Genomic DNA, 22053 nt, shown 5'->3' with positions numbered 1-22053 from the left:
CCTTACTGATTCTTTAATTCACCCTTTCAAGAGTATTCCTATGACCATGTCTATACTTCTTTCCTAGATTTCTCCTACTTATAAAGCTGAATAGCAGGTGTCTGATGGAAGTCATTTAAATGTCCCCAAAGTGTTTGTCTGAGCTCCAGGAGGAGTAAGTGGGTGGGTGTTATTTGCTTGGTAGAAGATGTCTTGTTGGGGGAAGGAAGCAGCATAAATATTGAATATTTTTTACTCTGATTAAACATTAGAACTTTTGAAATGGATAAGAAAAGCACAAATGAATTTCTTGATGAAAAGTTGGCTGAATGCAATGAGGTTAATAACTGGGATTTATCTGTTAGATTCCAAATGAATTAAAATGTACTTAATTTGCTTACAGTTTTGAATTTGTAATCTGTAAATAGCATATTTACATTTTGCTTCCAATAGGGGATTCATTTTGTAGGCTTTCTTCTTGAATAACCTTGTCTAACATTAATTGGAAACTTGGGCTGCTTACAGATGTGAAGAAAAAACTAAAACAGCGCTTTACTTTCAGCTCGGTGCGCCCCCGCACCAAGTGCAGTGCATGTCCAGAAGAGGCATTGCGTTGGTTTGACCTGGCTCACCCAACTTCTGTATAGATTGGGCGCTTTAGCAGGCCTTTTTGGCGCTTTTATCTAGTAGCTGATTAAATCAGCTTTAGATAAGTGCCAAAAAGCCTGCTGAAGCGCGCAATCTATACAAATGCTGAGGTGTATGTCCTCTTCTGGTAAAACGCTGTTTTTTGTGGGGGTTTTTCAATGTCTATCAGCGGCCTTGATATACAAAGCAGACTTTGCCTTCCAAATTACAAAAAATAATTTGTTGGTGTTTGCACCCGTCGGGCTTCGATCATCCGGTCCCTCGCCGCTTGGCTCTGGATATGGATGGTGGTTCTCCGCTCCGTCCCTATGGTCTCAGGGCATCGACGTCTCACCCCGGGCAGTCTTACCCCCAATCCCGCTTGCCATGACTTTGATGACCCTCTCAGTGGTGGGGTCTGACCACCGGGGTTAGACTATCCCAGGCCTAAGGGCGGTGATCTTCACGAGGCTCCAGCCTCCCCTATACCTCGCCCTAAACCCAGCCACAACAGAGTGCCGATGTTCCTTTTGCGGCCTGCCCTCCCTCTATGGGATCCTATCCCGGGTCTCGCTCAAGCCGTAAGCTATACGTTATGGACTTACCTGCCCACCTATGTCCTATACCCTGCAGGACCTTCCTAACCACCAGGAGGGTCCTAGGCTCTGCGTTGTCCTCTGCCTTGCCTTTATAAAAGCGAAACAAGCAACAGAGACAAAAAAAAGGAAACTAATAACAAAAGCTACCTATAGCTCCCAAGATCCTCTAATTACTACTCTCGGGCAGCTTAGTTATTGCATGCCCCAAATCGTGCAGTCCCACCACTGACTACTCCCTCGGTGCCACCTCCTTCCCCTATTCCTTCTCCCCTAGTGTGAAATATATTAGACCAACCTTCAATGTCCCCTCCGACTCAGAGTAATGACTTTCCTCTGACGGACTCTCTCGGGTCTTCAATCCTGTTCTTATCAGTCTCGGTACCTTGGCCGTTCACGTCTCGCTCGGATGGATCCCAAGAGCCAGGCTCTGCTTGTGGGGATCCCTCTAGCCTCTTCCCATGGCTTTATGGGAATATGCAGCCTGGCCACCTCCTTCTTCCTCGGTCTTGAAGCTTCCCAGGGCAATCTCCTGCCCTGTGAGAAGCGTTCTTGCACACTCCCTCCTCCACGAAGGGTCCTGGGGATACTTCCCCTGTGCTCCTTCTCAGCCTCTCCTCCCCTTCTGCCTCACTGGTCGTCCTTCTTAGCTCTCTGTGCCGGCTCTCCTCCCTCCTCTCTCCAGCTGGCTGCACTTAAAAAAAACGCGGCTAACAAGCTGCGCAGGTCCCGCCGCCACTTCCGGTCCAGCCACGGTTCCTGTAGCAGGTAGGGCGTTTTTGTTTGTTTTTCCTTTTGTTGTGTTTCTCCTGGGGTGTGCTGTCCCCCAGGGTCCCTCCTTGACCCTTTGGGGTCCATTTCTTATATTTTCCCCAGGACAGTGTTCATTTGTATTTCATCATGTTGGGGGATTTTGTTGGCTTTTTTTACAAAATGATCCACCAAATGAGAGGCATTTTAACACCTTGTTTTGAGGAAAGCTATCAAATGTATAGTCTGAAGACAGTTTAATAATTTTCATTTTACTGTCTTGTTAATCTCAACTTTAGTTTCTGGGCTTTTCTTGTTGAATACCTTAAATTACTGTATTTACTTAAATACAAGATGAGGTGTCCCCTGTCCCCCCCCCCATATGCATAGGGGAAAAAAGCCCCTTATATTATTATGGCATTCAAGGAAACCTTATTAATCTCATTAACTACATTGTCTATTGTTAAACTGCTGCCAAAAGCAGCATGTGCTCAGTAATCAACTTCAGTTGATTAAATGCAGCCCATGGGCAACTGGTGCTACCAGTGGCACCTACTGGGAAGTGGCCATGGCAGTCCTGAAAGTGGCCATGGCCCTTCATCTAGTGCTGTCACTCCCTGGCCAGTGCTCACAGGGCAGGAACTGGTGCTCCCGCCTGCCTCCCCTGCCCGTCGCCAAAGTGGGGAGTGCAGTCTGTCAGGGGGGTGCATGTGTGCCCCTGTGCACCCCCTATGCATTGCCACTGATGCAGCCAACGCTCAACTTGACTATAAAACACCTGGCCCATATTGTCAGCCCTGATACCCTCCCCTTGGTGCCTAAAATTCTTGCTTAAAAAAAAAAAGAAAAAGAAAACAAAAATCATGTCCAGGTCAAATTAGCCAAATTGGCTCCAAATCATACCAATTGAGCAGAATTCAATCGTTCCAAAAACCATACTGATTGAGCAGGCAGAACTCAATAGTTTTAAATAGCATGTATAGCGCTACAACCAGCAAGCTCCCTCCATCTCAGACTCTCATGCTGGGACTTCATATACTCCAAAATCCATTGGGAGGCATCCTACGTTCAGACCCAAGGCTGGAGGTTCTGGGATTCAGATGTCCTCTACACTTGATCTGCACCATGCTTGGTACCACAAGGATAGGTTGGTGCAGCCTACCTGAATATGAAAGATGGTAGTGCCCATTCCATTGCATGGAGTGCCCATTCTCTTCCTCAGTGCAAGCTCTTTTTAAAGTCATGGTGAGCTGCTACACTGCATACATTTTAACTGAGCTGTGCCTTTCTTTTCCATTTCCAATGATTACTGTATCTTCACCAATCTTAAATGTCTGGTAAATATCATGAAACAGGCCTCCAAACTGTTCACCTGGAATCCCTCTGTCTCCCCCTCTCTCAGCATGTCGCATATGATCATTGTGACCTCACCCTGCATTAGGTGCAGCTGGACCAAGTTGCCTTGCACCTCATCTGCATATAAATTTTTGGGGATTCCAGGATTTGTGACAAGAACACCTGGTTCCAGTCACGAGTTGGGGGGTGCTAATTAACAGATGGATCCTTTGTGAGGTGAGGCTATCTATACACACTGAGCAAAATATGCTTTCTCTTGCCTTCTATAGCACCTGCATCAGTCAAGATAACGCGAAGGAGAAAAATCATTCTTGTTTTACTGGCATAGAAAACTCATTCATGGAAAGGCTGTGATTTTTGTCAAAATTGTATTGAGAGCTGAGTTCTTTCATTGATCCCCAACTCTTGTTCTTCATATTGACCAACATGCACCACCCTGGCTTTCATGCATTTTATTAAAATAAATATAATACATCTGCAGTTAATTTCAGTAAACATCACTGATTAGAGATTCTCTGAATAGTATAGATGGGAATGATTCATTGCTTGGGCTTCTATAAGTGTGTAAAGTTTAATAATGTTTACCATACCTATAGGTATATCTGGTATAATGTAGACATACATACCTTTTTATTAAGCTTGACCTAATGACCTCCCATTTTAAGATTTTGGGGCAGAATCATGAAAGCACTTCAGTATAGGCTTAAGTCATTCACATGTTCAGGAAACTGCTTGACCCCCACATTTGTCTCGTTAGTTTTATATAAATCTCTTAAAACATCCCTAAATACTGCCATAAATGGTCTGGGCTCTTACCATTGATATATTCTTGCTCACCTAAAAATAATTCAAGGTAGTTGCATACTAAACTTAATGAGCATATTTGCATGTCTGGATATGTTTGAAAAATGCTATTTCTAACTTACTGTTTTCCATTTGCTTCACATCTACGTTACTGAGGAATATTTAGTTTTGGTTGAAGCTTGTTCTGACTTCCTTTTGGCATTATTTTATAATAGTGTGCTGAAAGAGTTTGTGTGTGTGCAGCTTCTTTTAAGAGGACTGTTTTTAACTATTTCAGAAAAACTAAATAATATGTATTTGATGTAACGCATTTTGATTAGTATGAAGTATAAATATAGGTTGACTTGCTTTTAGCTTTTTTGGTTGAAGATTGTATGAATTATATGGATTATATGAATAAATCAAAAGGGCAAACTATGCGACTGAAAAAAGGGTATTGATCTCTACACAGTTATAAGAACTGCTTCTTGATTTTTAAAATCTGTATGTTCCCACCTTGGTAGGATTAAACTGGGGTTACGGACAAAAGCGGCTATCTTCTAGCTGCTTTTAAAATGGAAGGCTGAACTGCTTAGGGGGACATGTCAGGTGTTCTGATCTGCCTGCTTTTGTCTTGGTACAAGTTACAGCAATTTAGCTGATTTTAACCATGAATGAAACAGGATTGGTTTTGCTACACTTGTATCACTACAAGAGTTTGAAGACATAATTTACATCCTAACGGTTTATCTTGGTATCATTTGAAATTGATACCACTATGTCTGTCTATCTGGAATGCGCAGGTCGCTCCGCAGCTGTTTGTACACAATCTTGGGGAGCTGTATTTTGTACCAGGCTTTCAAGGTAGCATTTGGAAACTTTAGCCTTAAGTTTTGTTTGTAAAATTTACTGTGGAAACCAGGGAAAGAAGAGCAAAGCCCTTGACCTTGGAAGTGCCTAATTAAAAAAAAAAAAAAAAAATCAGTCTGTTGTTTTCCTTTGTCCTGCCCCTGTGAGCAGCATCCAAGGAGACGTAGATTGGGTTCTGTCTCTGGGGCCTCCGGGAGCAAGCGTGTCTTGGTCAGGCAAGCCGTTGGTGATTCCATTCTGTGATGAGTTACTTTCATTAATGGGTGCTGAAATTAAATGTTCTTATTTGTGCCAAGACTTTCCCCTCCTCCTCTTCCCACGTGTTTTGGCTTCACTTAATCTTTTCTCTCTTCCTAATGAAATTATGATTTCATAGCTGAATATATAGCTATAAAATCCAGGAAGAGAATACAGATTGCAAATTCAGTTCTCTTTATTTGAAGGATAGGCACCTGCCTAGGGTCATCTGACCCCAGTGCACTTTCCTGCCTAGGCAGGGGGTTGGACTCAATGATTTGTTGAGGTCCCTTCCGACCCTAACATCTATGAGCAGTGGTAATCTATGGGGTCACGTTGCTTGTAGTGTTGTTGACTCTGCTGGCACCCAGCCCAATGAACTATGTGGTAAATCATGAGCCTTTTGATTTAGCACTAATAGCATGCAGTTTGTACCAACACCCCTCCCCCACTTTAAGCAGCACTTCTGTGTGTGTGTACAAAACCCCCCAATTTATTTTCGCTGCTCTAGCAGCGGGAGGGGGACAAATTCAAGGTAAACCTTCAATAATTAGTTTCTATCCCTGGAAAATTAAATTTATCATTTTTTCCATGTACAGAATCTAGTTATTGGGGGGTCATGTTATATCTGGGGTTCTCTTACATTTGAGTAAGTATGGTTATTTAACTGTGATTTTAAAAAACAAGCACAGCTTGGCTTAATTCTTTTTGTGCTAAATTGCTGAAAGTGAAATTAAATAGGGGTTTATTAATAGTCATCACTCATGATGTTTTGAGAATTTAGCAATAAGTTTTTATGGAATGTTACTGCATTGACAATTTATGGATTGCTTGTGAAATTGTTCAGTGGATTGATGAAACTTATGTAAAATTCTTGTGCAAATGGGTAGTTCTAATGTATAGCAGACTTGAGAGAGGATTTAATATATTTTTTAAATCTTTTCTTTTTCAGACTCCAGGCAGAGTTGGATCCCAGAGCTCAGATTTGGATTCCTCTGCAACACCTGGAAATGCAGTGGATGTGAACAATGAAAGCTCGTCAGAGGTACTATAGGATAGTGGTACATGGGAATAGAATCTCAAACTTGGGATCTGATCAACCTCATTTTGTTGAAGCTTTAGGGAGATGATTTGGGGACCTTAACTAAATGATCCTTGTGTACGTTGGCAAATACATGTGTGTGGGTTAAGAGAAGATTTCTTTGTGCTGATTCTGTACATGTTCGTTTCATGTTCAGCTTGTATGCAGTGAAGTATGAGCAAGAATATGTGCCAATATATAAGAATTGCACATCAGTAATTTTTACACTTGGCATCCCAAATGACCTGCATATTGCAGTATACAAAGAAATTTTAGTGTGTTGTGTAGTGTTTGCATTGCTATTTTGTCAGTTGCTTCAAAGGCTCATCAGGAAAAACCTCCTCAAGCATAGGGTTTGTGCATTACTTTATCTTGGTACCTGTCATAAAACTTATCTTAAGCTGTCTTACAAATACCTTGCATAAATTGATTAATGTGGTTATTGGTTGCACACCAAGTGGCAAATGGTACTAACTGAAGCTCCCTGAGGATCTGCAACAAAGTGCAATGGTCATTTTAATTGCTGCAGGTAAAGCATTGTTCTCTTATACTGAAATATCTAACACTATTTGAACCTCTGATATTTAAGTATTTATAATATTTAATCTTAAAAGGTATGGTGGTCCTCTCTCTGCTATGTAACTGCCCTAAGAACCTTTTCTGTAACTATTTTGTGAGCAGCCACCCAGACCTGTTTGAAGGATGTCTGTCTTCCACCTACTGTTCTGTAGAACTGGGAGTCCCTATTTATTCTGTTCTATCTAGGCTGGTTTGTTTGGTGGTTTTCCAGCCTAGAACCCTTTAAAGTGCTGGGAAGTAAGAAAATATGTTTGGCCCTGCAGAAGATCTGGGTATTTGCTCAGAGACTATGATCCTTCCATAAACAGCAGGGCTGGGCTAGAGAGGACAGAAAGATGAAGGAGGGTTATTTTAATTGAACTAATTGGAATTTTTTGAGTTAAAATCCCTGCTCAAAACCCTCTTTTTTTGTTGGAGGTAGAGCTCATGCTTGAGGATACAACTCTGTTTGTGTTGCCATATTTTTGTTGGAGATAGAACTCATGTCAAATCTACCTGTCCAAATAATTTATTCCTCTGGTAAACTTTAGCCGAAGGTGCTGAGTTTCTTGGATCTACCCAGGCAGTACTTAGCAACTTTTTTAGGCTTCAGGCTGGAATGACCCAGTTCATGTCAGAGAATGGTGGGTGCCAGAATCTAGCTGCCATGGGCACCTTTCCCCATGGCAGCATGGGAACAGCCATCCACTGCTGAATGCCACTGAAGTCCCATATCCTGCAGGCTGGATGTGGCCCCTGGGCTATAACTTGCCAACCCTTACTCTAAAGTGCACCCGTCTACCTTCTTAAGTACTGCATCATTTTTCCCAGTGGACTACACTGTGATTTGAAAACCCTACACAGAGAAAATAAAATCAGTGTTTCAGTTTGTCATGTGATATGCTCATCTAGAAATACTTTTGTTATTGCCCCATGTGTTAGATGAAAATATGAGATGTAAGACTATTAAATTAAATCAGCTATTAAATAAAAGCACCAAACAGCCTTGCTGAAGCACACTGTCTATACAGACGCTGGGGACCTGGGTCAAACTAATATGCTTTCTCTTCCAGTAAAGCACTGTTTTGGGGTTTTTTGTCCCCCATATCTGTCAGTACCCAATTTGAACTCTCACCAGTTTTCTGCAAATGTTGAATTGGGTTTGTTCACTTGTGTACAATAGAATTATTTCTGTTTGCCTTTCTGTTTGTTTTATGAAAGCTCTGAAAAACTTATAAAATATGTTAGATTTTTACATGATACTTCATAATGGATAAATTGTGATTGCCTGTATGTAAAGTGTCCCTTTGTACTACAGAGCAGCACCAAAAACCTTTCAAAACTGGTTAAAAACGGTTAACCATCTTATGGCAGCATGTTCAAACTTAGTCTAAGATAAATTGGTTTATTTTCACATTTCTAATCATGCTTTTGTTTGCCTTTTCTATTATGATCTCATGATCTGTGAAATTGTCTTACAAAACTTCATAAAAAAAAAGATACAGCCTCCAGCCTTCTTTGCTTTGTAAAAATTTTTAAATCTACCAATTTGACACCTTACCTGTTCTTACTCTTTCCATTGTTAGTTTAGATTTAAAAAAAAAATAAATGTACGTTTCACAGGGCTTCATCTGTCCACTTTGTATGGGAATGTTTGTAACACCTACTGATCTGTCCGAACATTACCAAAATGAACATTTTGGGACAGAAACAAGACGACAGGAGCTTCGTGACCTGCCTACAGTTACTGTGGGTCTTGTTTATTTGTTTCAGTGGCTTGGTAATGGGTTGCTTAAAATAAATTAAAAGTGTTTCCTTTCTGGATGCTTGGGTGTCAGCCTATTCCACTTTTTCTTGATGCTTAAAAAACAAAACAATTATTTTTTTTATGCATGCTTAAAAGATGGTAAATTTTAGTAAACATGTATTTCATGGGTGCTCTTTGTCTCTATCTTTCTGGTTTGCAGCTGTCTCTCAGGTGGACTGTCTCTGATATTGGTGATTTATATTTACATATTTTTGGAACAGTTTTTGCCTGATTTATTTTCCTTTGAAATTCAGTATTTATACTTGATATACTTTTGTATTTGTCACGATAGTGAACCTAAAGCATAAGATTTTACTAAATCACTGATGCAATGTAAATTTCATAATGTAATTAATTAATTAATTTACCTTTTTAAGAGACACTTAAATGTCCCTCTGGTTTTTGGGGTATAGCTACTTTATTTTTGGAGTTATGGAACAGGGAGGAAAACATGGAGGAAAATTGGAATCTTTAAAATCTTTTAAAATTCTATTTTTAAAATATTTTATTAAGGCACCTCGGCTATACTGGAAAAGCTGCAAGGATAAATAGCATCTGATAAAGCTCTTAAGTTATTTTTGTTTCCCAATAATTTACAAGACGACTTAATTAAGTAGCTTTTATGGTAGGTCAACTTTTGGACTTCAATGGATCAATCCTCTGTCGATCAAGTCATTCTGTCTTAAATGTGTATGTGGGGGACATATGGCGAAATTGCTGACGCTCGGGTAGAAAAAAAAGAGAACTATAGCTGCATCAGGAACTTATTGCAGAGGAGTGGAAGTTGGATTAGGGTTAAGGATGGCATTCTATTTTAATACATAGGTGGACCTATTTTACATCATGGAGCAGTGAGTCTAGAGCTGGGGTTGGCAACATATAGCCTGCAGACTGGATATTCTACCATGGGGTGGTGGTGGTTGATGGGCCTTAGTGTCTGTTTGCCTCTGACCTGTGCTGGGTCGTTTTGGCCTATGGGCCAAGTGGGTGGCCTGGGACCAGTCCATGGGCTGGATGAATGGCACGGGGCTGGCCCTGCAGGCCAGACTGGACCCACTGACAACCTGACAACCTCCTCACCTTCTTTCTTCACTCTCCACACCATGCCAGACCTAGTGCCTGCTCTGGCTTGTCTGGGACTGTTGCAGGCAGTGCCTGCTTTGAGACCTGTGCTGCATGTGTTCCCTGGACCAGGCAGAGTGGGCACCACGTGCAGCAGGCAGGATGGGCATTCTGGAGTGTGGGAAATGAGGAGTCTGGGTATTGTGATATATCAAGATAGCAAGGCATGCAAATAGGAACTGTAGGGATTGCTTGAAGATCCTCTTGATCCTTCTTTCAAGATGCAGTGCCAGCTGGCTTATAGTTGAGAAGATCTGGCTTAGTTTTGTGAGCCATACAACTTTGATATTTGACTCCTAATAGTCCATTAGCACCAACTGTTGCCTTTTATTAGCAGACTAGCAATTTCCCCATCAACAATGACTGGGGGGATGGAGGTGGGGGGAAGCTTGGTAGCCCTATCCTTAATCCCCCCTGCCTCCATGGCCGCTGCCATCTCCCAGGAGTGGGGGGAGGGGCTTAAGCTTGCCCCGCCATCCCTTCCATTCCCCTCTGCCAGCACCCTGCACCACTGCTGCTGGGTGGGGAGGGGGGGGGGGTGAGGCCAGTGGTGCGGCCTCACTCCTCCGCTCCATCTCTGCTGTCATGGTGGCACTCTGCCACCTCCAGGGAGCAGGGGGGGAGGGTTTTTTTCAGTAAGCAGTCAGCATGCTCCAAGAGAATTACAGATAAACAGACAGATGGACCAAACCCTCTATTATATTAGAATTGTGGCTGTCCTTACTGCAAGAAATAACAATAATTTTATCATTATGCTTAAATAGGATGAAGCAGAACCCTGTCTGGACAAAATCCTGCCTGAGAGGCGGAGGTGCTGAGCATGGGGCAGGGGGGTCCTAGGTGAGGTTGGGAGTCTTACCTGCCCCAGAGACTCGGTCATAGAAAATTAGGGTCGGAAAGGACCTCAGGAGGTCATGTAGTCAGTCTGACCTCCTGCTCAAAGCAGGACCATCCCCAGCTACATCACCCCAGGCAAAGCTTTGTCTAGCCAGGTTTTGAAAGCATCCAAGGATGGTGATTCTACCACCTCTGGCTAAACTGTTCCAGTGTTTTACTACCCTCCTAGTGAGAGAATTCTTCCTAATATCTGACATAAACTTACCATGCTGCAACTTGAGACCGTTGCTCCTTGTTCTGTCATCTGCCACCAGTGAGAACAGTTTAGCTCCATCCTCTTTTTCGACCCCTGCCGTCTTCAGGTAGTGGCAGGCTGTTATTAAATCCTCCCTTAGTCTTCTGTTCTGTAGACTAAATAAGCTCAGTTCCCTCAGTTTTTCCTCACAAGTCACGTGCCCCAGCCTCCTGACCATTTTTGTTGCTCAGCCAGTCAGCCCCCACCCTGTACTGGTGCATGGGATTGTTCTGTCCTAAGTGCAGGACTTAGCACTTGTCCTTGTTGAACCTCGTGAGATTCCTTTTGGCCCAATTCTCCACTTTGTCTAAGTCACTCTCAATCCTAGCCCTACCCTCCAGCGTATTTGCTGCTCTCCCCTGCTTGGTGTCAACTACAAACTTGCTAGGGTGTACTTTATGCCATCTTCGAGGTTGTTGATGAAGACGTTAAACACAACTGGCCTTGGGACCAACCTCTAGGGCTCTCCACTTGATACCAGCTACCAACCAGACATTGAGTCATTGATTATTACCCTTTGAGCCCAATGCTTCTGCCAGTGTTCTGTCCACCTTACAGTCCATTCATCCAGCCCATACTTCCTTAGCTTGCCTGCGAGAATGTTGTGGGAAACTGTATCAAAAGCCTTACTAAAACCAAGGTACACCACATACACCAGTCTCCCTGCATCCACAGAGCCAGTCATTTTATCATAGAAAGCAGTCAGGTTGCCAACTGTTCCTTTTTCTCCTCCAAGTTCTTAGAAATGGATTCCTTGAGGATCTGCTCCATGATTTTTCTAGGGACTGAGGTGAGGCTGACTGGTCTGTGGTTCCCTGGTTCTTCTTTCTTCCCTTAGTTAAATATGGGCACTATGTTTGCCCTTTTCCAGTCATCCAGGACCTCTCCTGATTGCCATAAGTTTTCAAAGATGATTTCCAATGGCTTTGCAATCTCATCACCTAACTCCCTCAGCACCCTCAGGTGCCTCCCATCCAGCCCCATGGAGTTGTATACATCCAGCTTATTCTAAATAGTCCATAACCCATTCTTTCAACACTTAAGGCTGCTCACCTCCTCTGCAAACTGTGCTGCCTGGTGCAGTAGTCTGGGAGCTGACTTTGCCTGTGAAGACTGAGGTAAAAAAGGGCATTGAGCCTGTCAGTCCCTTGCTGTTGCTGCTATTTACAGCAGTGGTATGGTATTGAGGGATGCTGTTCTGGTGTCTTCTATCAGTCGGAACAGGGTGGTTCCCTGCTAGTTCATGCTTTATTATGCTAGTGACCTTGAGGCCTCTGTGCCATTCATTCCAGTCACAGTGCAAGTGTCTTCCATCTTTGGGACCCTTTATCTGTTTCATTTACAAAGCAACCAGGACTCCAGTGATTGTGTTTAGTAGCCTGGAACCCAAGCCTTCACATTCAAAGATGGTGGATGCCTGATGAAAACAAATTTCCTACTTGCATGCAGTTTTACAGAACTGCTACTTAGTATCTAATTTCATATAGTTCAAAGTTTCTGTCACTTTCTTTACTCCTTAATGAGCTGTCGACAAGTTAAAGAGTTTACTTTCTTCTAGTTGGCAGGTCTTGAACATTGAAACTGGCAGATAAAATTCAAGCTCAGTTGTTTCTGGCTCACGTCTCATCAATGGTAATACAAAAGCTACAGGAAAATCTTAATTAACGATTAAGTTTATATGCGTGCCAAAACAGATTCCAGCTCTTCCTTCTAAAGCTGTGTTGAGTCTGCAGTACTACTTGAGTAAAACGTAAGATTTTTTTTCTTTTTTTGGTAGTCAGAGGTAAATGGATAAGATGAAGAATGAAAGTAGGTGCGGATATATTGAGTAGTGTCTTTTACACCATTTCTTTCAGGACATGTATTGTCTAGGAAGATCCCCACTTTGTTATCCTTCATATCAGTTTGTGTGTTGTGTTTTGACTGGTACAAAGAGTAGATTTGAATCCATTGTCAGTCCCTAACCTCATTTGCCTGTACTTTTAACTTAAAGTCTAGTGCAGTTTTTTGGTTACTACATAAGCCTTTTGAAGTAAATGATCATACGTTAGCTCACTCTTGGGATGCTTCAGCAAGTAGTTTAATCCATCTTGGAGAACTTCCTGGGAATTCAGTTAATTGCCTTGGTTAGTGTTCAAAAAATAAATCCAGGAAACCACTCTTTATTTTACAGCTCTGAAAAGCATTCATGTCACCTTGCTTATATTGATCCTCAATATAATCAGGTCCTAGATGTTTACAAGGAACTGTGACCTGTGTCAGTGGTCTGTGATCAGACCACATTAGAATTTGTTTTGAGGATAATATGTTTGTGTACCATACCTGCTTTCATGGTCATTCATTAGTGACAATTATGGAATTCTTTGACTTCCATGCAAATATGAATGCTAAATATGGGATTGTTTTTCACAAAACCCATTTTGGGAATAAAGATGGTTTCTAGGCAAAAATTACAGCTTCTCCCTGAATCCAATTTTCAACTTGCTCATAACATTTGTGTTTCTGTGAAAATAGGGGCTTAGTAAGAGTAACTGTAGAAGTAAGACCGGTGCTATTTCAGATGAGTGGTTAGCTGTGTAAGTCTGAAGTCAGACAGAAGGTAGGCCAGAGCGGCACCTCAGAACAAGGGACAAGAATTGGCAACACTTTGCTGCCCTAGGCCAGAGCTTGTGACCTAGTGTCTTGCTGCATAAAGCAAATCTCTGCCACCTGGGGTGCTCAAGCTGCCTGTGTTTATTCTTTTTGTAGATACCTGGCCCTTCTGCAGTGAAGTAAGCACAGGCACATGGTTCTGCAGGGTCCTGAGCAGCTCCGTGTAGCTGTATGCAGCTCTTTGTGGTTGTATGCTGCCTGATCCTCCATGTAATGCAGGCTGTCAGATCTGACCTCTTCCTGGGCAGAATGTGCATGGGGGCTGTAAGTTGCCGATCTTTGCCTTACAGGCTAACTGATTCTGAAGCATGTGCTTTTTTAGGCAGCAGCAGGCTACTTGTCAGCTGCAGTGAATTAAAACTGAAACTGTGGACATGAAACTGGTGTTTCAGGTTAAGTACAGGCATTCAAAAAGCCCGAGCCTGAATTGATTCAATCTTTGCAGGTTAGTTTAACCTGTGTAGATTGAACCAAAAAGCAAATGATTAGGCATTCACTTTTGGTTCCGGAAATGCAGCCACATGCCTGCAGTGGCCCAGGCTAGAAGCCAGGGGTGTGCAAATGTGAGCCCTGCCTTCCCTTCAGGCTGTAGGGAAGCTCAGCTGAGGGAGGACATGCCCAGACCCTGGCAGGCTGAGTATGACTGGGGAGGGGTTTAAATCCTCAACCTGGCCTGCAGGGATCCCGGCTGGGGTCTGCCTGACTTTTTTTCTCTCCTGCTTGTGGCTCAGCACAGCCCAGGACTCCCAGAGACCCTCCTCCCAGCAAGGGGTGATCCTGCTGCACCTTCTCAGCCATCAGGGCTGGGGTTTCACTTGGGGCAGCCCAGAAGCAAAGGTCAGATAGTGGGGAGGGCAGTGGCCCTGAGCTCAGAGGGGCTGTGGAGGCACTGTCCTGGATGTGAGCCCCACCAAGCAGAAAGGCCCAGGTTGGGGGACGGGGGCAGGGAAGGGGTTTGAGTGCGTCTGTGCTGGTCCAGGGCAGACCTGAGCTGAGCATGGAACTGGGGCAGCAGCTCCTGCCCGGCGGCCCCTTCTACCTGCTGGAGAGTGGTGGCCAGGTGAGACCTGGCCTTCACAGTGGTGCACATAGCACGGGCTCACACCCTCTGCCCCGAGCGCCATCACCTGCGTCCCCTGGGCCACCAGCCACTGACCTGGGTGCAGCCTCCTCAGTGTTCCTCAGTGGTGGTGGCGTGGGATGACACCATGTACCAGGCACAAAGCGCTACCCTTACAGCTTCCCAACTGCCACCATTGGGGGTCCACCCTGGCTATATTGGTAGGTGCTGCCTGCGCAGTCAAACTGTGGTGGGCTGCTGGGTGGGCAGACAGTGATGGCAGGGAAGCTGTCCATCAGTAATGCACAAGAATATAATTATTAAGCTTAAATTAATTTTACATTTGAATTGCCTCAAAAGCTTTCTCTTTTATGTGGGAGGACACCAGGAAATTCAAGTAGATCAATTATTATATCTATTTATTGATTTGAAGGATTTATTAGTAAGGCTGCAAGTAAATCTTAGCAAAAAATTGGCTATACATATAGACGGGGTGAATTGATATAGTTTTTTTTGTTGTAAGATTCCCTTCCAAAGGCAGATAAATTGGCCTCTGTGGTTATTGACATTTGTTAATATGTTTACTGACATTTTAGGTAGTAAAAGTTGAACTGGGTGGAAAACTATTTCCAACAAAGCTCCTCAGCTTTCCAAAAAAAAGTCCTTTTCTGTACTGGGCTGAAACCAAGACTTCCTGAAATTTGTTGCCTGGCAAGACACCTATCTAAGAATAACCATGGCTTTGTGAGTGGGGTACTCACTTAGTGGGAGATGTAGATTAAAAGATGCCTGTTTTAGTTGGAAAAGGGACTCAAATAGGGGGTGTCCCTCATTCCAAGTGAGTGTCCTCACAAGCAGGCTCCTGGCTTTTCTGATTTTCACCAGAAATTCTATCATTAAGGCTAGGGACAGACATTCAAAAAACCTGACCCTGAGTTGATTCAATCTTTGCAGGTTAGTCTAACCTGACTAGGATAAATCAGTTTTGTAACCAGGCAGACATCCCAGAAATGCAGGCATATGCCTGCAGTGGCTCAGGCTAGAAGCTGGAGGAGGCTAAAGCAGCCCTCCCTTTGCTTCCACAAGGCACAGCTGAGGGGGGTGTGGCCAGACCTCAGCAGGGTGCTCTGATTATTCCTGCCCCTCCCCCCCCACCGAGCAGCCCAGCAAGAAATGTTTATCACCCTTAACTCAGTGTTTATCAAACCATTAAGAAAACAAAGCCTCTTTCCATTAACTAATGGAGCTCTTCTTAAACAGCTCTTCCGAGGAAGGACAGTAAGCTACCTGTTGATTAGCTCTAAAAAGCCTGTCTGCCTGTTGTCTCGCATAGCACAGACCATAGCCAACATGTGGTCTGTTAGCTAATGCTGAGGTGTCTGTGTAAGCCAGAAGCAAGGGGGAAATAATCCCTGTTTAGCAGGGAGAAGCCAGGCAGACATTGTGCCTGCAAATCCTTGCCTAGCTGGAGCCACAGCAAAGGGGAGGGGCCAGCCAGCCCTGCTATGGAGCAGAGAGCCCTGCCCAGCTCAGAGAGCGTGCTGGGATGCTGAGGGTGCCTGGTTTATCTTAAACCAGCAAGGGGTCTGAGACGGACATTGCATAAACCAGTTTGAGCCAAATCAGTGAAACCTGGTTGAATGTAGTATCAGACTAATCTCAAACCAGTTTCAGCCATTTTGAAACTGGTTTATGTGCACTGAACATCTGTTCTGTTACAAGTTTAAATTGGTTTCTGATCACTTAAACCAGTTTGTGTGTAATGTTTGTCCCTAGCCTAAGTGTTACAAACCCACTCCGTTGCTTAGAGGCATAAATGGAAACCTAGTTAGCTTTGTAAAAAGTATTCAGTCTGTTTCAGTTCTCCACTGCTATCTTTTGTGAGTTGTTACTATATTGTATAAATATTTTGATAAAATTTATGAAATGTCAACTCGTAACTGTAGTATGTGTGGAAAAGTTAATGCATGTCATAGTACATGGCTACTTTCCTCTCAAAAAAAGTAATGGTGTGCTAATTTTATAAAAATCAGCCCTTTATTTATGTAAGTGCCTCACCATCCCATGTAAGCATCTCAAACCAGCTATTTTCTTCCATCAACTTACGACTTTAAATTAAAAATATATATTTTAAAAATTGCTCCCAAGGTGCATCAGAGGCTGAGTGTTTACAGCTGAAGTAGAAATCCATTTAGAAAGCATTTCTAACCTCTGTTCTAAAAAAGGCAGATTCTTAGTGTAAATTGATATAGCTCAAGTCAAGTCTTCAGCTTCTGAAGAGTATCTTGCAAAGTGTTGGCATGGGAGCAATTTGAAAAAAGATAGATCTTGCTGACTTAATTCCTTCCCCAAAGCAGAGTTGGCCATTTATTGGAGCTATGCCAGTTTGACCCAGCTGAGAATTTGACCCTCAGGCTTACCTAAGTAACTTCATAATGAATATTATAGTTTTAACACCAGCATTTTGCCAGCATGCAACATGTATATCATAATAATCTAATTAGTTTGGGTACCACAGAGTGTTGTGTTTATTTCATGGTCAGCAGTTCAGTAACTCGGACCTCACTGGAAAATCTGTTTTATGTTGCTACTGTTTGTGTTCAGTGCAGGAGTGTTTGATATCTTCTCTCAAAATTGATCCAGTTCCTATAATCAAGTGGCTAATATTCAAGATGCTAACATAGTATTCTAAAGAATATCTCAGAGTTGGCATTTAGGTACACTTGGGAGAGATGGAGTCTGAAGCATTGCACTGTACAGTGGAAGTGGCAGTTAAATCTTCCTTTTGCATTGTTTCAATATGTTGTCCCTGACATAACTGTACTGCTGTAAAAGGCAGCTGGTTGACTAGGCTAAGAGAAAAAGATTGAATTATTTGCTTTTATGTGGCTATCAGCTCTGTTATCACAGCATCAATATCACATGGTAAGACCTTTTCAGAATTCATTCTTCCATTCTACAATGAAAAGTACACTCACACACCACTTAATGCTTCAGATGAATCAATTATTAGGACAGGAGAGAGAGAGAGAGCGCACAGCATGTCTACACATACCCTTCATGGCAAGTGTAGGTTTTGATATGATCAAGTTGAATATCTTCTCAACACTAGCATTTTTTAAGCATTACGTCTTAAGAGAACTTTTGAATGTAATGGGCTCATTGAGATTAGTTCATTTGGAATTGTTTACAGACCTAGCGTGTTCATTTTCTCTAAACATGTTTTCAAAAGAATATTCACAAAATGGGAAAAGGTTTTTTTGCTATAATCTTGAGTTTAAATTAAGATGTTACTGTCCAGTGGTCTAGGACCCTCCACAATTTTTTATAAATATACTAAGTAGATAACTTGGGATTTAAATAAAAATTCAAGCTTTTGTTTTACTAGTCACAAATAGCAAGTAATAGATGGGTGGAGAGGGAGTGCCATGCTATTTAGTGATCTACTTAACACAACATGCAGTTTAGGTGATATACTATTAGCTTTGCCTTAAACTTAATTTAATCCTGTTATGCGTTGTTGTCCTTCACGGACGAAGACGACAACATCCGGGGGGTCGAGGGGAGAAAGAAAATAAGTAGGAAAGAAAAAGGGAGGGAGGAAAAAGAAAGGATAAAACAGAAAAAGGAAAGAGAAAGGAGGGGGTGGAGGCTATATCACGTGCATATGTAGGTGACTTATAAGCCTGATCTTTGCCTTGAACAGTCTGCTGCAGCAGGGGCAGGAGAGCGATGAGGACTGGATATAGGAGGTTTTTGTTTTCCTGGCCACACATTCCTTCATTGGTTCTGCTATGCGTTGCTGTTTGAAGGCCAGTGCTCCATTCTGGATTGATGACCTCCAGGATGGATGGTCACGAGCCATTTGCTCCCACGACTCTAGGTCAATGTGAGCAAATTGATATTTAGTGATACCTTTAGAGTGTCCTTGTACTGCTTCTGTGATGCACTGTGAAAACGTACTCCATTTGACAGTTTGCCGTTCGTGTTGGGCAGTCTCGAAAGGTGACTGGCTCATCTTAGCTGTGGCGTTTCAGTAGAGTGTGAATACTGGGGAGAGCTGATCTTCTGAGCATCTTGGTGTCTGGGATCTTTTTCTGCCACTTTAGTATCTTTTGCAGGCAGTACAAGTGGAAGTGGTTTAGTTTCTTGGTATGACGCTGGTAGGCAATCCAGGTTTTGCAGGCATATAGAAGGGTTGGGAGAATGATGGTTTTGTAAACCTTCAGTTTTGTTGACGTTCTAATGCCTCTATGATCCCAGACGAACTTACTGAGTCTGCCGAAGGTCATGCTGGCTTTTGCTAGTCTCGCATTGATTTAGTTGTCAATGTAGACAGCATGGGAAAGTGTGCTGTCTAGATGGACAAACTTGTCAACCATCAGCAGTTGTTGGCCTATAACTGAGATGCGTGGTTCCTGGGATGTTGTGCCAGGTGAAGGTTGAAACATCACTTAGGTCTTCTTGGTATTGACAGAGAGTCTGAAGTTGTCACTGGCTGACAAGAATAGGTCCATGGACTGTTGTATGTCAGCCTGTGAGCCTGCGCATAACATATAGTCGTCAGTGTGCCTGTTTTTAATCCTGTTATATGGTATAGCAAATGGAGCGTAGATGCTAATTTTGTTATGAAAAAAGAGCAAAAAATATGTAACAACTTATCAGTAAGATTTGCAGGAACATTCCAATTTCTGCAAGTGAAGTTTGCAATGTTAAGGCTGAAATACAGAATTATAGCTTATGATAGTATGGGCGTGTCTACACATGCTTTTTGTGTGCGCCTAAACTTGATGTGCATTTGCCTAATGCAGGGGCGGGCAATTATTTCGGGGAGAGGGCCACTTACTGAGTTTTGGCAAGCTGTCGAGGGCCGCATGATGGGCAGCCAGGGGCAGATCAGTATTAATTTTCTAAATTTTTTAGGGGTCCCATGGGCTGGATAGATTGGCCTGGCGGGCCGCATTTTGCCCACCCCTGGCCTAATGCATGTTACGGCAATTTAGGCGAGAGTCTACATGTGCACGAGCTAATATGCCTTAACGTGAGCGTGTGGACCAACTTGGGACTCAAGTTAGTCCCAAGTCAGTGGACACACAGTGCCAATGCAAGTTAGCTATTTGCACCTAAATTTGATACCTGCTTTATGCAGGTATCAATTTTAGGCATGAATAGCCTAAAATCACCATTTTTAAGGCTCATTAAGCATGTACACACTAGATGTGTGCCCTTAATGTGCCTTAAATTGGGCTAAAGCACCTTAAATTGGCATGTGTAGATGTACCCTATATATCACTGAAGAGTGGGTGTTTTGAAACACAATGCATGTGAAGAATGAATAATGAAGGCAGAGCCCTTTAATCTCACTTATACAAAGTGATAGAGTCAAAAAAAACAAAACACTGAGGATTTACCTACTGTAGATTCTTTAACCTCAAGTTAATAGGCTTCTAGTTAAACTGAGGTGGTTACTGTGCTAAAGGCTAGTCTGGAGATCTGTAAACTGTTTAAGGGCACTTCATGGCAATCACTTTAACTTGATTATAGATCAAACCTAAATAGATTGAGTACAGGCAAAGTAAAAAGCAATACTGTATGTCTGCTGTAGGTATTCTGCAGTTTAAATGAATGGTACTAATTTATTTATACAAAATGGATAAATTTGCATGAGGTAGTTTTCTAGCTGGCTTGCTTATGGTTTCATCAATATATATAAAACTAGAAGTAATTCCATACCTCTTTATTTCCTTGCTATTAGTGTTACAAGCCATCAGGTATTTGAATAAAAAGCAGGAGCTTGATATGGGTATCATGAACATGAGTGTGCTTTTCTAAGGGTCTCAGTTTTTCAAAATTAAAAAAAAGGTTGTTAGAAGAGGGATCTGTTCCTTTAAAGGAACTTCCATGTAGTCTTCTTTTTTTAACATAGCCATACCCCAAACGCTTTGAAATATAGTGGCTGAGTTCTTTGTAATGAAATTTTAGTTTTCTTATTTAATTTAATAGAATTAAATATTCTAGCTAAAGAAATAATATTTATAAATGGTATAGTTGTTTTTGGAAAACAGTACTGAATAATGAAGAGAATGTTTGTGCAGGCCTTTTGGATATTTTTTTAAAATATGTTTTTATATGAGTCAACACACTCTCCTAAGTATTTTGTCCTGTTAAATGGTATTGGTGAAAGTCTTATAATCAGTAGACTGGGAAAAGCCAAAACCAACTTTGTTTTCCTCCCCTAATAGGGCTTTATTTGTCCTCTGTGTATGAAATCTCATGGATCTGCTGAAGAACTCTTCAAGCATTATGAAGCAGTTCATGATTCTGGCATCGATTCAAGCCACGGAGGAGAAGGTCATCCATTACCCAAAAGGTGGAGCGGCATTCATTTGCATATACACTTGTGTGTCAGTGGTAAATAGTCTCTAATTATGCTGAATCCTGTATTAATTTGAACAGTTAATTATCCAGTGAACTGTTTACATTTTGATGCCCCTTTTCTAAATGCAAGTAAAAGACTAATTAATACTATGTTGTCTCATACTGTCCTAGCAATTGATGAAAATCAACTGTATGTAATAGTGTTGTTTATTGCATCATTTTCTAACTGCATCAGCATTATCTGATAGTAGCAGTATGGCTGGTTAGAAAACAATTCCATTATTTTTGAGGTTGCAGAATATTACTTTCTGTTGAAGGTTAACAGGGAGGGCTTTGCCAGTTTAGGTACAACTTGTTTGGGTAAGTACCCTAATCACAGGCTGTTGGGTAGTCCTAGGGTATTTCTTTCCCATCTGTCCTCCCGAAATTATGTACTGGTTCTGAGATACCTTCTTAATAATTGTTTCTTTTTGGTTAAAAAGATGCATTTTGGTTTTGATAAAAGTTTGATGTGGTAGGTAGCTTTTTACCAGCTCTGTGCAACAGTTGTTGGGGCAGCTCTTTTTGTGTGGCTTGAACGTTCCCAGAAACTGTATTTGCATGCTTATGTTTGGTCTTTGATGGGGAGAGATGGGGGATTCCAGTTGTTCCATTTTGTTTCCTTGTCAATGCATATATCGAGCTGTTGTAAATTGCACCCTGTATTGCTTCTACTTTGTGGTTTGCATGATTCTCTTGGCTGCACATTGGAGGCAATACAAGCAGCTGAATGTAGCTATGTACAGCCTGGAAGACCGTGATGCCAGTATAGCAAAGGTACAGACTGCACAGCCTTTCTCTGTTAAATTAATGTCTGGGAAGTAACAAACAGCAACAGAAGGAATTAGGTCTTTGGGTAGAAGTGCATTTTCAGGTGTGGGTTTATACTTCTTGAAGGGGATCTGTAAAACTGGCAGTGTGCAATTCCATGTTTTTCATCTGCTTATCAATATTCCCAATCTACAAGTAAAAGGAGGGGGAGATGCTTTTCATTTTACTTTCTAGTGACAGTCTTGTTAATTCAAC

The 22053-nt window shown here is 42.2% G+C and overlaps 1 protein-coding gene and 1 long non-coding RNA gene across 2 annotated transcripts in view; both read left to right on the top strand.

The window, feature by feature from the left end:
• The first annotated feature begins 261 nt into the window (after positions 1 to 261).
• Positions 262 to 22053, top strand: part of EEA1 (early endosome antigen 1) — a 144970-nt gene continuing 123178 nt past the window's right edge. The window contains exons 1-3 of the mRNA XM_019515793.1: positions 262 to 318; positions 6151 to 6243; positions 20853 to 20980. Coding sequence (XP_019371338.1) covers positions 262 to 318; positions 6151 to 6243; positions 20853 to 20980 — 278 coding nt within the window. The remainder of the gene's footprint in view (positions 319 to 6150; positions 6244 to 20852; positions 20981 to 22053) is intronic.
• Positions 6262 to 8332, top strand: LOC109295796. The gene is made up of 2 exons (XR_002096839.1): positions 6262 to 6808; positions 6894 to 8332. It is a non-coding gene; the product is annotated as an uncharacterized LOC109295796 (long non-coding RNA).

The sequence above is a fragment of the Gavialis gangeticus genome, unplaced genomic scaffold, assembly GCF_001723915.1.
Source record: "Gavialis gangeticus isolate Ggan-Ray unplaced genomic scaffold, GavGan_comp1, whole genome shotgun sequence".
In the NCBI taxonomy this organism is placed as follows: domain Eukaryota; kingdom Metazoa; phylum Chordata; order Crocodylia; family Gavialidae; genus Gavialis; species Gavialis gangeticus.
The sequence above is the reverse complement of the archived record's forward strand: the minus strand, read 5'-3'. Positions and strand labels throughout refer to the sequence as shown.